Here is a 16,904-nt window from a genome sequence, read left to right as displayed (position 1 = left end):
TAGCGGCCTTGCCGCTGGGCTCGACTCAGCGCGGGCGCGAGGGCGGGGGAGCCGGGGACCACCGCTCCAGCCCGCTGGCCTTCGAAAGATCCTCCTGGGCCAATGGCAGGCGGGGCGACGCGCCCGGATTGGTGCAGGCGCTCTGCTGATCACTGTGGAAACCAGGGCGGCGGGGAACGCGGGAGGATGCGGAGCCGCGGGCGGGGGGAGCCGGAGGGGCGGGCGGAAGAGGCGTCCAGGTCCTGAAAGACCCCGGAGTTTTTCCTGGAGGCAAAAGTCCACTACGGGCTGGCGGGCGGAGGGCGGGGCGGAGCACAGACACCAATTGGCGGCACTGGGTAGCCGGGGATAGTCAGAGGGAAGGCAGGGGTGACTCCCGAGCGCGGGCAAGGAGGCTGGGGGAAGGGCGCGGCGGGAGGAGGAGTAGGAGAAGACAAAAGCCGAAAGGGAGGAGGGCCCGGGCCGCACACTCGAGCTGCGGGCGTGGAGGCCACAGTGCACGGGGCATCCCGGTCAGCAGGCAGCATGGGGAAAGGGGGGAACCAGGGCGAGGGGGCCACCGAGCGCGAGGCGCCCATGCCCACCTTCAGCTGGGAGGAGATTCAGAAGCACACCTTGCGCACGGACAAGTGGCTTGTCATCGACCGCAAGGTCTACAACATCACCAAATGGTCCAGCCGGCACCCAGGGGGCCAGCGGGTCATCGGGCACTACGCGGGGGAGGACGCTACGGTAAGGGTGTGGGGGCTCTCCTGCCGCCTTTCTCTTCTGCAGGCGGGAGTCAGGAGCCAGGGATCCCAGGGCTCCAAACCAGACCTTCAGCGCTGAATGGAGCGTCCTGGAGGCAAGGAAAGTGTGCCTACTGCGCTCGTTCCCCGTCCCAAACCCTCATCCTTTAGGACAGCGGGGCCACCTGGCTATGGGGGTCGGATTTTGGAGCCCGGGAGGCAGCAGCGCGGTGGAGATCCAAGCGGTGGGGAACCGGGTCTACCGAGCACGCTAAGGACACAGGCCTCCCATCCTTCCGCCGGGTTCACACGGAGCCAGGTACTCCCCAAAGGGGGCCCTCGGGCCCTAGGTGTTTGGCATCCCCAGCTCGGAAGATGGCCGCTTCTGGGCGCCGAGGAGCGGAGCGGGAGAGGAGCCAGGTGTGGGATTCAGCGCACGTCCCTCACTCTCCAGCCAGAGTAGGGGGTGAGGAAGGAAAAGGCCTGTCTCCGCAGGGCTTGCTCCTGCTCTGAGAAGGTCCGCAATGGCTGCCACAGAGGGACCGCCCGGGAGCTCCTGTTCTCAGGCTTGCAAGGACTACCAGGACCCATCCCCTAAAGGGTCGGTTCTTGGGCACCGGGGTGGGGAATTGGAAGGAGAGTTTGCAAAGCCCAGGTCGAGAGGGGCCTGGAGCAGTGTGGATTTAGCAGCCCTAGGCTGGTTTGGCAACAGGTCCAGCTGGGCCAGAGTTACTCAGACTTCTCAACTACTCAATGGTCCTCTGTTTCTAAATCCTGCCAGGAATGCCCTTCCCTCATCTGCACTCCTAAAGGTATTGGGAGCCCAAGGTATTGGGGCCAGAGCCGGAGCGGCCCATCTTACCCACACCAGGTGTGGCTCAGTCCCTTTGGCACCTCCTGATCCCGAGTCTGCAATCCTTGCATTTCTTTAGAGTGCTGCTGGAGCCCAGGGGAACTCCAATGGGAGAGAGGGAACCCAGGAGAGTCAAGGAGGGAAGAAAGGGGCCTCTCGGCGGCGGCAGCGAGTCGGAGGCTACTTGGGAAGGGTGAATAGGGGAGAGGCCACGGGAGAGATAGCTGGATCGGGAGAGATAGCTAGATCGGGAGAGATAGCTAGATCGTGGCACCTGGATGCCTAGCATGCTGACCATTTGGGGGCTTTTGCTGTCCTAGCTGTTTGGACCCTGTCAGTCTGTGCAACTTTTGATCTCCCTACCTTTTCCAAGTCTCCTTGGGATAGGCCTACCCAGGCAGTTATAATCTAGGCTGTGAATGGCTTATGGCTTTGGGGAGCAGGGTCTGGGCATATATGTGAGCTCAAGAAGACGGTCAACAAGAGATGGTGCCTACAGCTTTTGGGCCCATCCGGTTTTACCTGCTTGTCAACACTGCTTCAGCCCTGGGGGCTGTGCCGCTAATCATAACTTAGTGGGTGTAAGGTTTTCAGACCATCTGTGTTATGTCACGTGGCCCTTCCCGCCCCTGTTTGCGGGAGCTGGGTAAGGGCAATTCTCAAATAAAAGACCTGCCTCCTGGCCGAGCTCTTCCCACCAGTAACTATACTCTCTTACGTGGAGAAATATATATTGTGCGGCGAAGCGCTTCATAAGCTGTGAGTAAGCACTAGAAACATTGCTTCTTGTCACTGGTCAGGCAAGTGAGAGAAGAAGGTGAGGATTATGGTAAAGTAAGCAACAAGGAATTAGGTGAAAAAAAATGTTGAAATCTACGCCCCCTTTATGTGTTGTGTTAACACATTGCGAAATCCTTATCCCCGAAGCTTACCACCTTCTAAGATGAGGCTTTCAGGGCCTGGCATGTGCTAAGTGGGGATATAGTGGTGTACCGTGGAGTGGGCAACTGGATTCTCCTCTCTTCGCTGTCTGGGACCGGGGTGGGGAAAGGCCGCAGGCAGCACGGGGCGTGTAGGGAAAGGACAGAGGACCCCGGGAGGTAAAAATAGGCTAGGAATCAAGAGACCCTTGGTCTTGGGCCGTTGAGAGGTGGCTTTGCCTCTCAGAGCACAGACTTCTTCCTTAGAGCTTGGGACAGACAGAGTATTAGGGCCATGCAAGTTGGGGAGGGACCGGTCAGCAGATAAGAGTTCGGATCCCCCGGAGCACTCAGCGCACTGTTTTGAGCCGATCATGGTGCAGTAACATCCTCCGAAGAGGCCGAAAGTCCAAGAAGCCATTCTTGGGACAATTCAGGGCCTCTATAAGGGATTTTCCTGTTTCTGAAGAAAGGGCCTCAGAAGTCAAGATCACCTCTTCCCCAAAGGGTGACCTAGCCAAGGGCAGCTGTCATTTGGTGCTTCTGCAGAAGGAAGAATTTGGCCTTGCCTGTAAGAATACAGGTGCTTAATTTTTGCAATTCACAGAGCACATGCGTGCATGTTAGTGCAGCTGGCCCTCGGATCAGACCTGTAGGTATCTTTCATTGCTCTTAGGTTTAAAAACCTTGCTCGAGTTTGAAAACCCTGCTCCGGTGGTAGCACTCAGCCCCTGAGCTCAGGATCTGTCATCACAGAGCCCTCTAGGCCCACCCCTCTCCCTCTCTCCCTTCCTATTCCACCTCCCCTGCCCTCTGGCACTCCTTTGCTCTCCACCTTGCTGTGGGAAAAGGAACCCTCCTCGTCCCAAGGATGTCTGCTCTTCAAGGCAGAGGCTCACCACCCACCACTGCAGAGCTTCCCCCACCTGGGGCTTTGAATCTTCAGCTGCGATTCATCACACAATTATTCGGTGTCTCCGCGGCTCTGAGCTGGGCCCCGGGCGTTAAGATGAACAATTCAGACAATGACCACATCTGGTGGGTTTGCTTCTCTCCCTTCCTCTCAAGCTGGGACTTGACACTGGATCCTCTCCTTCTAGGCGCCAGCTCCCCACCTCCTGCCTTGTCTCCAGCTTTTCCTGCCCCATCTGCATCGGTCGCCTACTAGAACCCGGGGAAGGCGAGAAGTGGTCAGGGTTCTTTCCATCAGTGAACCTGCTCCTATGTTGTTCTAATGAAAAGGCAACCGATTGAAAATGGCACGATCTCTGACCTCCTTTAGACAGGGCAGGAGGGTCGTGGTATTCGGAGTCAGAGGACCTAGGCTTGCATCCCCGCTTTAGGAATTCCTAAGCGAGGCATTTCCTGTGAACTTTGCTTTCACACATCTGTGAAATGGGAGGTTGTTGCCAGGCTCCAATGGGCTGTGCATAACTTTACTCTTTCACCCCCAGGACGCCCTACAGGTGTGAGGGATCGTTACTGGGTGTCCCTTAGCCTCCTGTGCCCCTATGTGCATGTCCCCAGCACCCAGAGTAGGTAGTTAAGTAGACCACAGAGTGTGAAGAAATGTTGAGTGTCCCCATTTTCACCAAAGGAAAAGGTGTTGACAGCGCATGAAATCGCTCCTCTGTTTTTGCCCAGAAGGCAGCTGTACCTTCTGAGCGGGATCCGGGCAGGGCAGGCTGGCCCCCCGCTGACTGCAGCCTCAGGCAAGCACCCAGCGAAGCATCCTCCCATTGCTTACACTTTGTGAGAATCCTCTCAGGCCCCGTGGGTTTCCTCTGCTGTCACTTGCGCCTACCTTCTGTGTAGATGTGCCCTTCCCACCCCCGGGGCCTTGCGTGTGCCAGATACCAGCTGAGAGATGCTCTCATCGAGAACGCTCTGGTCACAGAGCTCGGCCCCCAGCCTCTTCCTTTCCGTGGGATGCGCCACGGTCCAGGGGCTCCACCATGGGAAGGGCGTCAGTGACTCTGTCTCTAGCTGAGAACTCAGGGTACTTCCTCAGCTTCTCCCTCTTTAACCCCTTGTTCTGCGGAGTCCTGCTCCCCAGGGCTGCTACCTGAGACATGGAATGCCCTGAGTTTGCTCCTCCCATGTTTCCTGGGTCCAGGCTCAGTGCCCAGATGTATGAGGCTGGCCTGGAGACTAGCTCTGCTCTGCAGAGAAGGTGGGCACAGCCGGAAACAAATCATGGCTCCCAACCCTCGGTGTGGTAGGAGCCACCAGCTCTACCCTGAGTGGGGTTGGGCCAGGGAAGGTGTCTTCATGAAGAAGTTGGCTGGCGTTGGCGCTGGGGGTGGCGGAAACAGGAAGTGCAGCGTACGGGGTCTTCCATTTTAGGATCTCTGGTCCTTCCTCCAGCAGCCTGCCCTTCCCACCCTGCAGCCCACACACCTGCCCGCCTGAGGACAGGTCCAGTCTGCTCTCAAGCTGTTGCTGCTCCTTTCTCTTCACCCTTGTCTCAGGCCCTCCTGGAAAGCCGTTGGCTTCTCTTCCTGACAAGTGAGGACAGATTCTGGTTCCAATTCTTGTTCCCAAAGTCAACGTTTGGATTGGCCCCCTCTTGCCTTACCTGGTGACGTCCCTAGCACCAGCCAGACACTTCTATAACCCAACAGTTACTGGGAACCTTCTGTAGGAGTGTGAGGTCCCTCTGCGACGCTTTGAAGGGGAAGACACAAAAAGTGCTCAACTCTCAGCGGGGAGGAAGCTTGTTTTGATTGAGGCATGTGTATGAACATTGGAAAACTCTAGAAGTAGGCACACCTGCAATGTGCCTGCAGGCTAGCAACTTCGCCTCTCTCAGTCTCTTTTCTTGTCTCTAAAATAGGACCTGCCTTAGAGTTTGGTAAAGGTTAGCGCTTATGTACACCTAAGTGTAGCTCAGTGGCTAACCTACATGTCTCAACATGTGGCAACTCTGCAACCCCAGACTGCGGCGGGAGAGGGTGAAGAGTTCTGGTGTCTTAGAAGCATGAGCCAGTTGCACAAAACAGCGCAAGAAGGGTCTGAACATGATTGCAGAGTGGGAGAGTTTCCTGGGGTTCGAGGCGGCAGATCTGTGGGATCCTGGGCCCTCACATTCACTTGTAAGCCCCTCTTAAGCATGGTCGTAAGCCTTGGGGTTGCAGTGAACAAGACGGCTGTGGCCCTTCCCTTGTGGAGCTCAGCATAGTCTAGCGGGGGTGGAGAATGACATACATGGAAGTAATACAGCCCGTGAATTTGTAACTGTTACGAAGAAGGCAAAACAGGGCAATGTCCAAGAGAGAGTGTGGGGCTGGGGGGTGGTTGGGAAAAGCTGGCCACGGGGCACCATGGGAGCAGGGCTCCCAGGCAGAAGGAAGCGCCGTGCTAAGGTCCTGGCATCAGCATGAGTTTGGTGGGTTCACAGGTGTTCTTCACCTGGTTTGCTCAGAAAGCCGTCAGATCTACCAGGGACGGCCAGACAATCTAACAGCACTTGGTTTCCTCAACGGGCAGGAGGGATGTGGTGCAGCAGTCCCTGAGTCAGGTGAAACTGGATTTGATCCTGGCTCTGCACTTGGAGCAGAGGATGTCCCCTTCCTGTGCTCCGGTGTCTTCATCTATACCACAGGGTGCTCAGCCTTCGGGGAGGGAGCGTAAACAAGGCTCCTGGCTCCCTCCCTGTCACATGGGGGGGTGAGAGGCCACCCGAGAGCCCTCTGGAAATGGCCAAGGAATGGCCTGGGTCAGGATGGGAGTCTGTCTGTCTGTCCCTCTGCTCCACCAAGTTCCCCAGCCCAGGCGGGGGCTTGAGGGCATGACCTAGACCTGGGGCTGGGGTGAGGTAGGGCAGCGGATGCTGGCTGAGAAATGAGCCACCTCGTCCCTCAATTCTTCACCACCTGCTCCTAAGAATGGGGACATGGTCTAACATCATCACAATACCTTCTTTGCAATTAAGAGAATGAACAGTAAGTCCTTCCTATGACCAGATATGTGGTCCATATTCAAATTTTCTCCTTCAACCCCAAAAATGACCTGTGGAATGGCTGGGTCTTTATTTTTTTTTCCCCCTCCAAATAGGAGACTTTCAAATCAAGCATTGCCTTTTTAATAATCTTTTTGTTTTATCTTTTTCAGCTTTTATTTATTTATTTATTTTTAAAGATTTTATTTATTCATTTGACAGAGAGAGACACAGCAAGAGAGGGAACACAAGCAGGGGGAGTGGGAGAGGGAGAAGCAGGCTTCCCGCCGAGCAGGGAGCCCGATGCGGGGCTCGATCCCAGGACCCTGGGACCATGACCTGAGCCGAAGGCAGACGCTTAACGACTGAGCCACCCAGGCGCCCCTTTTTTCAGCTTTTTAAAGGCTAAACACCCCCTCCCAACATACACACGCGCACACACACACACACTTCCCACCCCCAGCTACGTTGATGTTTCTCATGGTGTCATTTGACTTTGTCCTCTGTCCTGCAATGTGTGAAAGTTTGGCTCACTGCTGGGTAAATGTTTGCCACTGGGTCATCATATTGTAGCCCATGATGTCTGCTCATCCCTAATGGAAATGCCATGTTGGTTATGAGATGATTTATGTAATAATTTACATAATGCATATAGAAAAGAACCTAGAGGGAAACAAGCAAAAATATTAGCAATGGTGGTCGCTCTCTGGGTGGTATTTATTTTCCTCTTTATTCTTCTGTACATTCTCTAAATTTGCCCAAATCGAGCACATTATAACTTTGTAATTAGAATTACAATAATAATACTGTTTTTTTAAGATTTTTTATTTATTTATTTGACAGAGAGGGTGCAAACATGGGGAGCGGCAGGCTGAGGGAAAGGGAGAAGCAGACTCCCCGCCAAGCAGGGAGCCCCGACATGGGGTTCGATCTCAGGACCCCGGGATCATGACCTGAGCAGAAGGCAGACGCTTAACCGACTGAGCCACCCAGGCACCCCCTACTTTTTAAATTTTAAAAGCAATAATACAGCAGTATTAGAGAAAGTTTGAGAATAAAATAAAGCAAGGCATAATGCCACTACCTTAACACATAACCGTTTAGGGCTTCATCGTTTTCGTAATTATTTTCGTGCTTTTTCTAATAATGAAAAAGCTTTTGTCAGACATGTTTTTTGCCTAGTTCTGTATTTGGTTTTGGCTTGACATGATCTCCCAAGCACATTTTCTGTGCTGTAGTGGGCTCCAGCCCTGTGCTTTTCGTTGTAAACCATGTGCTTGGGGTGGCGGGTGGTGTGGTTTCCTGGGTGCCCTGCCCAGTCCGTGCATCTCCCTGCAGGGGTGCATTTTTCTGACTCGCCCGGAGGCATCCTGAATGTCTGCACACACCCTTGGTGAGCTGAGGGTGGAGACCCAGGGGTAGCGCCGGTTTGGCCGGGCACCACGGGATCCGCCGAGATGAGGCAGGAGAGAGCATTTGGGGCCAGGTCCCGGGAGGCCTCGCTCAGTGTCCCAAGTGGGGACGTGGAGAGCGGCTGCTGGTGAGCCCTGCCCTCCCTGGTTGAGGTCTCCCACTTACCACCTGCTTCCCTGCTCCCTAGGATGCCTTCCTCGCCTTCCACCGTGACCTTGATTTCGTGCGCAAGTTCATGAAGCCTCTGCTGATTGGAGAGCTGGCTCCGGAGGAGCCCAGCCAGGACCATGGCAAGAACGTGAGTGTGCCCAGACCAAGGAAGGAGGGGAGGGTTTGCAGGGAGAGGGGGTGCCCACCACCCAAAGACAGAGTGCCAGGTGTGGGCCAAGGGAATTTTATGCCAGTCCAAGGGAGCCACCGCCCAATGCCTGGGGTTAGGCAGGACTCAGATTCTGCAGTGAGCCTCTTCCTCCTGCTGCCAGCCTAGGCTGGCCCCCTACCTTGGAGTGATTCTTTCCCAGGCTCTTCACGTCCGTGGTGTCAATAGAGTTAGGCTGGGCCCAGGGTCTTCTCTTCTGGTCCCGTCCTCCCACCGTTTTCTCTCTCCTTCCCGGGAAATCCAGCCCATTCCATGTGTCCCTTCCCCTGGCTCTCCCCGTCTCTGCCCCTCCCCTTTCTCCCCAAGGCTGATGGGGGGAGATTGTCTTCACCCCACCCTGGAGCTGACCTGGGTTTCCATCCTGCTTCCTTCACCCATGGCTCCACCCTCCGCCCTCCCCAGCCCCCGTGTAGGCAGGCAGCTTCTTGCCTCTCCGCGGTGTCCTGTGGGGTTCCGCCTTCCTGACGCTGCCTTCTTGGCCCCTACCTGGTTTCCCCGCTTTCCCGACTTAAACGGGTGTTAGCCACTCTTCAGATTCTTTGCCACTTATCACCCGGGCTCCCAAACCTGGCTTCCTCCCCCCACATGGCACCCTGTCTACCCTTTCAAAGCACCCTCTTCCCCCCACCTGCTTGACCCCTGCTCCTTCGCCCAGCCATGCTCATGTCTCCAGAGCTGCCCCCGACTCCACCTTGGCCTCCCCCGCTCCACATCCCCAAGGCCCACCCAGTGGTCCTGCCTCCCTGAACTCCCTAGGGGCAGGGATGTCGTCCGGCAGTCTTGTGTCCCCCACCACAACCCCCTCGACAGAGTGCCCAGAGCAAGTGGGGGCAGGGTTGGGTAGTGGAGAAGTGCGAGCTTGTGTGTGTGTGTGTGTGTGTGTGTGTGTGTGTGTGTGTGTGTGGTATACATAGCACAAATTTTACCATTTTAGCCAGTTTTAGATGCACAGTTTGGTGGCTTGGGAGCACATTCACATTGTTATGCAAACTTTACCATCATCTACTTCCGGAACTTATTCATCACCCCAAATTATAACTGTCCCCATTAAACATTAACTCCCCATTAAACATCCCCCCTCCCTGCAGCCCCGGTGAACACTACTCCACTTCCTGTCTGTGATTTGCCTACTCTAGGTAGCTCAGGTACATGGGATCATTCAGTATTTGTCCTGTGGTGTCTGGCTTAATTTCACGGAGCATGGGGTCTGCAAGGTTCATCCCTGCAGTAGCGGGTGTCGGACTCTCCTTCCTCTTTGAGGCTGAATAGTATTCCATTGTGCGGATAGACCACATTCTCTTTAGGCATGCATCCATTGATGGCTAGTTGGGTTGTTTCTGCCTCGTGCCTTGGGAGTAATGCCACTGTGAACGTGGTGTGCAAAACACTGGCTTTTGAGTCGAATCCTTTCTCTGCCACCTACCTGGCTGGGGCCAAATGTGCAGTCCTCCGGGCTGTGGAGGCCCAGGCAGGTGTGGCGGGCGTGATGCGTGGTGGCTGGGCTCCCTCGGGTCACAGGCCTGTGGAGCGGCCCCTCTTGCCACCGCTTCTCCTGGCAAGAAGACATCGGTCCCCTCCAGCGCAGCTAGGTGGCCAACACCTTCCCTGTGCTCTTGCTCAACAGTCCCAGATCACCGAGGACTTCCGGGCCCTGAGGAAGGCTGCTGAGGACATGAACCTGTTCAAGAGTAACCACCTGTTCTTCCTCCTTCTCCTGGCCCACATCATCGTCATGGAGAGCATTGCCTGGCTCATCATCTTTTACTTTGGCAATGGCTGGATTCCAACCATCATCACAGCCTTTGTCCTTGCTACCTCTCAGGTGAGGTGGGGCACCCTCACCGGACGCCTAAAGCCCCCACCCTAACCCCCACCCCCACCCCCTTAGCTCGCAGAGGCCGGGGACGCTTGAAAGCTGGCTCTGTGAAAGCATCTCTTTCCCCAGGCCCAAGCTGGATGGCTGCAACATGATTATGGCCACCTGTCTGTCTTCAAGAAGTCCGCATGGAACCACGTTGTCCACAAGTTCATCATTGGCCACTTAAAGGTAAATACCGGCAGCCCTGGGTGTCTGCCCATCAATTAGCAGCTGGCTCGGCCCTGGCTTACTTTGCCTGGGGCCAAGTCTCCTCCCGGGTCAGTGTCTGTGGCCTCAGGGTCAGTGTCTGTGGCCTCAGGGTAACGCGCCGGGGAGCCAGGCCTTCCTGCTGGGGTTTTTGAATCCTCCCCTCCTCTGACCTTCCCAGCCCTGTCTCCGTATCAAATCGACCAGCAAAAGCAGCATGCTGGTTATGAGGACAGGCGCACACTGCCCTTGTACATTGACTCAGTTGATGATATTGATATTGTTTGCTCGTTATCTAAAAACTTTTCTAATAAGTCCCTCTTAGTCTGAAAGAGAGATATTGTCGCGGAAGTCTTTAGATAAGGGACATGAAAGAGCACAATGATCAGCTGGGCCACAGGACCAGAGTTATATTTAAGGCTCGTGGGGAAATAGTTCCTGTCCTCCCCGCTACCGCTGAGGAGGTCGCCCCACAAAGCGTTACAGCGAGGCAAGTTCATCAGAAGACAGGCTGGACTTGCCAGCGACCTTGGACTCATCCGATTGGCTTACCTCCTTGCCGGCTCGTTCTGAAACAGATCATCCCCTGCTCGGCCCTTTCCCAGAAGCAGCCAGCTGCTTCCTAAGAAAGGCTGGGTCCTAAAGAATCCCACCACCCCGCCTCACTCTGGCTTGGGAAGAGCTAGCTGTCTGGGTTAAGCATATACCCCGCCTCTGACCTCTAACCTCTGGGCCCAAGTACCCCATCTTTGGAACAAAGCGCTCTACTATGCACACCCACTCCCTTCAACCCAGACCGTGGAGAGCCCATGGCTTGTCTTGTGGGCCCCGGATCTGGTTGGGGGCGAACCAGCGCTGAACTAGGAACCGGTTCCCTTGCAGCTTGCCTGGCCCTGAGCCTGAGGCAGCCTGAGAACCTGGTTTCTGTCCAGACATTCAGGGCTGAAGGGAGCGGGTGTGCATAGTAGAGCGCTTTGTTTCATTTCATACTCTTGTCTGCTGGACAAAGCCCTCCTCGGTATTGGAAAGTAACATTTCACTCCCGACCTGCGTTATCCCCACCCGCTTAACAAAGATGGGCTGTGTCCTGTATCCAGATTCTGGGTGGAAGCCGGGAGGGCCTTTCCTGCCTCGCATCCCGCAGTTTTCTTTTCTTTCTTTTTTTTTTTTTTAAAGATTTTATTTATTTATTTGACAGAGAGAGACACAGCGAGAGCAGGAACATAAGCAGGGGGAGTAGAAGAGGGAGAAGCAGGCTTCCCGCCGAGCAGGGAGCCCGATGCGGGGCTCGATCCCAGGACCCTGGGATCGTGACCTGAGCCGAAGGCAGACGCTTAACGACTGAGCCACCCAGGCGCCCACATCCCTCAGTTTTCGCAGGGCCTTGGAGCGCAGCTCTTGTGTCAGACGGAGGACGAGGCCAGGGCAGAGGACTGGCCTCCATGGAGAATGTGGGCTAATGACGTCAGAACTCTGGGATAGGGGGAAGACGGGGTACTTGGGCCCAGAGGTTAGAGGTCAGATTCGGGGGCTGCACTCATGGCTGGTCAGTTGTCTGCTTTGCTGTGTCCTTCTTGCCATGTGTAGGCCGGGGGGCACAGTTATGCAGCTCACCCTAGGGTGCCCCAGAGCCTGGAGCCTCACAGCTTGGCTGAAACCAGTTTGGCACCCCATAGTCACACAGCTGCAGACAAGCCTTGTAGATCTATCTGCTCTCCTGGCTTCCCTTTGCTGGGAAAAAAGGGGGCTGGCTGCAGGGAGGTCCGCAGGTGCCCTGCCACCTCGAGTGTCCTAGCACAAGCTGGTGGGGAGCAGAGAATGGGGTGCCAGGCGCCTTGAGGGGCTGGGACCTGCTTCCTACTGGCAGCCTGAGCCGCTGCGGGATTCCAGAGTGGGCTCTCCCCATCCCGACTTGCGGGCTCTTCCTGCGGACAGGTTTTTCAGAGGATGGTCTTGTACAAAGAGTCCTGAGTCATCACACCTCTGTTAAAAACCCTTTAATTGTTCGGCATTGCACTTAGGATAAAATGCACACTGCAAGGCCAGCACCCTCCAGACTCCGCATCTGGAGACGGAGACCAGGGGACCGCCAACTTTTTCAATACATCATCTCGGGCCACCAGGGCCAGGACTAGGGCGAGGCAAGTGAGGCACTTGCCTTGGGCACAAAATTTAAGGGGATACTAAAGGACTCAGTAATCAGGATGAAGAACATTTTGATGTATGTTTTAAAAAACAAAATTAATGCCAAGGAAAATCTACAGTGAACAAAATAGCAACATTTTAAATAAAGATCAGGACTGTGCTGGGCCATATTGGAACCTGAGGCAAAAGGAAAAAATCTGTGACCCTATATGCGTGTTTGTATGTATTCTTTTTTTAATGGTTAGTTGGTCTTTTTCCTCAGAACATTAAAGTAGTTGAGAAATATTTAAGAGTTGGGAACTTGGACGTATTAAAGGTCCCAACATTAAGGGAAAGCATATTATTTGTACCATAACAGAATTTATTATTATTTTACTTTGGTTTAAGTTAGTTAAAAATTATTTAAGGGGCGCCTGGGTGGCTCAGTCGGTTAAGCGTCCGACTCTTGGTTTCAGCTCGGGTCATGAGCTCAGGGTCGGGAGATTGAGTCCTGTGTCGGGCTCCGTGCTGGGTGGGGAGTCGGCTTAAGAGTCTCTCTCTCTCCCTCTCCCCCTGCCCCTCCCACCCTAAAAAAAAATTTTTTTTTTAATTTTTAAATTAAGATTGTCACTTGGTGGAGAAAAGTCATCCAACTTGGCAATTCTCTCATTTGAAAATGAGACCAACCAAAAAGTCGATTCGGAAAACGTTGTTGATGCCTTTGTGACCATTCAAGCCAGGAGTACACATTTTTCGATTTCCCTCAGGGTCTGATAGGGTTTAGCTCAGGATTTTGGCTGCGATCCTGGGTCTTCGGCTCAACCAAGGGGCCTTTGGCTTCTGGAGCAGTCCACACTGCCCCTTCCCCGGCCCCTGAGGCCCTCGCCCGGCCTCTTCCCTCTGTCAGGAAGGCACCGCTCACTCTCACTCTGCCTGGCCCCCTCTCCTCCCCCAGGTTTGCTTGTCTTTCCCGGCCCCATCTCAGGGTGCTGGGGTGCCCTACTCTCCCTTGCCAGGCCAAGGGCTTGCCTCTGGATCACCGCTTCATCCCCAGGGCTGCTCCTCATCCCAGGGCAGGCCGGGCTTCTGGGTGGGAAGACCAAGTAGGGCTCTGCCTAGTGAAGAATGGAAGAGAACCCCCCCGGAGGACTAGCTCTGTCCAGAGAGAGCAAAACGGCCTCCCTTCGCTGACTCATCCCCGGGGCGTTCACAGCTCATCTCTCTTTCCTTCCTTCATTTATTATTCCACAAACATCCCTGGATCGGTGTATTCTAAATATCTGCCCACTCTTAACATGACTTGCTCCTCAGTTTCTTTGTGTTGGGGACTTTCCATGTGACCTTTCCCAGGAGTGGGGTTCCTTCCGGCTAGAAAGGTGAATGTGTCAGCTGAGTCCTCAGGCCTCCGAGCCCTCACTCACTGACATTTTTTTTCCCCCGCTTTGATGGGTTTTGAGACCCACGTGCTACAGGCAAGGGCCACACCTGTGCCTGCCCAGGCCTCTCCGTGTCCAGAGACCTTGTTTGTGCTAAAAGGATCTTCCAAGTAAAGTGTTTGTTTTAGCAGTTAGTTCTTTTTGTGGATGGCCAGACCCTGGGCCCAAGGGTTGATTGATCCAGCAGTAGTTCACCAGTAAAGAGTGAAGAGTCGGAAGGGTCCCATTTCCTTCTACGTGCCACAGGGCAACTCTGGGGAGAGACATGCCTCCAAACTGTGTCGAGAGCTTGAGTTGGTGAGACAGATCTTTGTGACTTTGAAATAAAGACTCAGGCAATGCTTCCTGTCTCCTAGAATCATGGTTTTATATTTTCATGTTAGAACCTGGGAGCTCGTCCCTGTTCCTGTTAGCGATGGCTTATTAAGCCTTCCTTTGGCCTTCCGGGTGGGACCTCACTGAGTCCTCACGGCTCAGGGCAGCAACTGATCTGGCTGTTGGGTTGTCTCTTGCCAACTGCTTATAGAATATTCACAGATTTATGCAACCATCATCCCAATCGACTTGGGAGCATCTTCATCATCCCCAAAAGAAACCCCACACCTCTTAGCTGCCACCTCCCAACCCCCTCATCCCTCCCATGTGTCTCCAGCCCTAACCCTGGGCAGCCACTAACCTTTCCATCTCTAGATTCTCTAGTCTGGACATTTCCTATAGATGGAGTCACATATGTGGTCCTTTTGTGTCTGGCTTCGTTCACTCAGCAGGAGGTTTTCAAGTTTCGTCCACGTTGTAGCAGGTGCTTCCCACCTTTCTGTGGCATGGCCACACAGTTTCCACCTGTTGGTCATTTTGAGTAATGAGAATGTTGGTGTACGATTTTGTGTGGCCATGTTTTCATTTCTCTTGCGTACACACCTAGGAGTAGAATCCTGGGCCATGTAGTAGAGACCCTCTCTTACCGTTCCTGAAAGAGAAGTGTTTCTCCTTGTATAACACGGCACTCGGGGGACGTGCGGAGACTGAGGGGTGTGGGGGCTCACACCTGGTGCTGACAGAGGGCAGAGGCCACCCCACACCAGCCAAGGTGCTCGCCATGCGCTCTGGCACCAGCTGGCCTCGCCGCCATTGCTGTGGGGGATGGGGAAACATGGAGGGCTGGCCTGGCTTGGCTCCATTCACAAGTCCTGGCCTCAGGGCTGGCCAGCACTCTGGACTCAGTACTGGCTGGGCTGCTTTCGGAGGCTCGGGGGCCCGAGGCCCCGGGTGTGATGGAGAAGTTGGTTCTGAGTCTTGGCGCTGCTCACCCCATTCCCCCCCACCCAGGGTGCCTCCGCCAACTGGTGGAACCATCGCCACTTCCAGCATCACGCCAAGCCCAACATCTTCAACAAGGATCCCGATGTGAACATGCTGCACCTGCTCGTCCTGGGCGAATCGCAGCCCATTGAGGTATGATGAAGGGTCAGTGTTGACGTGGGGAGGGTTTGACCTGAGCTGGAACCAGGGAAGGAATCCTGGAGGTTGGATAGTCATCCAAACACATCTGCCTCTGATGTTTACCTGGAAACCCTTCCTGGACGCCCTGAATTGCTCAAGCTGGAATTTCGATGGAATGGCCTCACGTATGAATAATGAACCAGCTCCTTATCAGCATTAGAGGCCTTTCTCCCTCCCATGGGCTGGGGAAGAACATTTCCCGGCTTGTTTCTTTCTGGGGGCCAGGGAACTCTGGTCCCGGTTCAGCAGGCAGGCACAGGTCCGGGGCTCGGGTGTGGTCCCCAAACACCAGCTCAAGGAAATCTTATTGGGAGAGTCACAGTCCTCGATGCTGAGAGGGACCTCAGCGTAGTCTGGTCCAACCTGCTTCACCAGATGTGACAAAGGGAGGCTCCGGGGAAGGAGGGGATGTGTTCAGGATCCTGAACTAATTTAGCGGCTAGTCTAGGATGAAGCCCCGGATGTGAGAGTGAGGTCATTTCCTTCTGCTCTAGCACACTGCCTTATGTTTATGTTAGTTCAATTTTTAGTATAAATATAGAATTTACCTGTGACAAGCAATTAAATATTACTAGAAATACACAAAATCACAAAGTGAATCTCCTATTACCTCCATCATGCCCCTTTGCCCCAAAGATCATACCCCTGAGGGTAGCCACTGATGAAAACATGGTACGTAAACCCTTCCAGATTTCTTTTATGTGCATATTCATATGCACATTCATTTTGTATTTATTTATTTTTAAAGATTTTATTTATTTGAGAGAGAGAGGGAGAATGAGCAGGGGGGAGGGGCCGAGTGAGAAGGAGGAGCAGACCCCCCCGCTGAGCAGGGAGCCCAACGGGGGCTCGATCCCAGGACCCTGAGGTCATGACCTGGCTGAAGGCAGACGCTTAACCGACTGAGCCACCCAGGCGCCCCAGCACATACTCATTTTAAAAACCAAAATTAAAACTTAGGCATTCTGTCCTGCGACTTGCCGCCTTACCAAACACAGGCCTCTTTCTGGGCGTCCAGGTGATTTGGCCTTCGCCTGGGTCTGTGCAGTGCTCCGTTGTATTTCTGTAGCATCATGTAACCCATGCTGTTTTGTAAGATAGGAAACTTGTTGCTAATTCTTAATTTCTTTTTAATAAAATCACCCCCAGTGCCTTTAAAGAATGCCCTCATTTAAACACTTTTTTTTTTTTTTTTTTAGAAAGTAGAGCCCTCATGGGACAGCCTTTATGTTAGGGTTTAATTTACCAAAAAATCTACCTATGCTTTGCCTTTTGGAAGTTCAGTGATGAGGTAAGCCCAAGTTTAGAAGATCCTGTTGCTTTTGTACAGCTCGTAAGCATCCCAGGGCCGGGCACAGAGGAGGGGCTCAGTAAGCATCTGTCAAGCAAGGCCCATTGAGGAAGGAGCAGGGTCCCGGATTCCCACCAGTGGTGTGTTCCTGACAATGTTGGCATCCGAGGCTTGGAACAAGGAGAGGAGAGAGGGTGTCCCTCCAGTTCTAGTTTGTACCCTGTCTTTCCCATCTCAGTTCCACCCAAGAGAATA

The 16,904-nt window shown here is 54.1% G+C and overlaps 1 protein-coding gene across 2 annotated transcripts in view; it reads left to right on the top strand.

Annotated features, from left to right (window-relative positions):
• Positions 1 to 292: 292 nt before the first annotated feature.
• The window catches only part of FADS2 (fatty acid desaturase 2), a 30,223-nt gene continuing 13,611 nt past the window's right edge, over positions 293 to 16,904 (top strand). Inside the window, exons 1-5 of one of the 2 annotated variants that reach the window (XM_028117889.2) lie at positions 293 to 732; positions 8,042 to 8,152; positions 9,858 to 10,055; positions 10,179 to 10,280; positions 15,185 to 15,310. In XM_028117889.2, coding sequence (XP_027973690.1) covers positions 526 to 732; positions 8,042 to 8,152; positions 9,858 to 10,055; positions 10,179 to 10,280; positions 15,185 to 15,310 — 744 coding nt within the window. In that variant the 5' untranslated portion in view covers positions 293 to 525. The other variant, XM_028117888.2, reaches the window with a different exon arrangement.

The sequence above is a fragment of the Eumetopias jubatus genome, unplaced genomic scaffold, assembly GCF_037043125.1.
Source record: "Eumetopias jubatus isolate StellerSeaLion01/CBP00866 unplaced genomic scaffold, mEumJub1_p1.0 scaffold_13, whole genome shotgun sequence".
Classification (NCBI taxonomy): Eukaryota; Metazoa; Chordata; class Mammalia; order Carnivora; family Otariidae; genus Eumetopias; species Eumetopias jubatus.
Note: the sequence above shows the minus strand (reverse complement) of the source record. Positions and strands in the feature narration are given on the sequence as shown.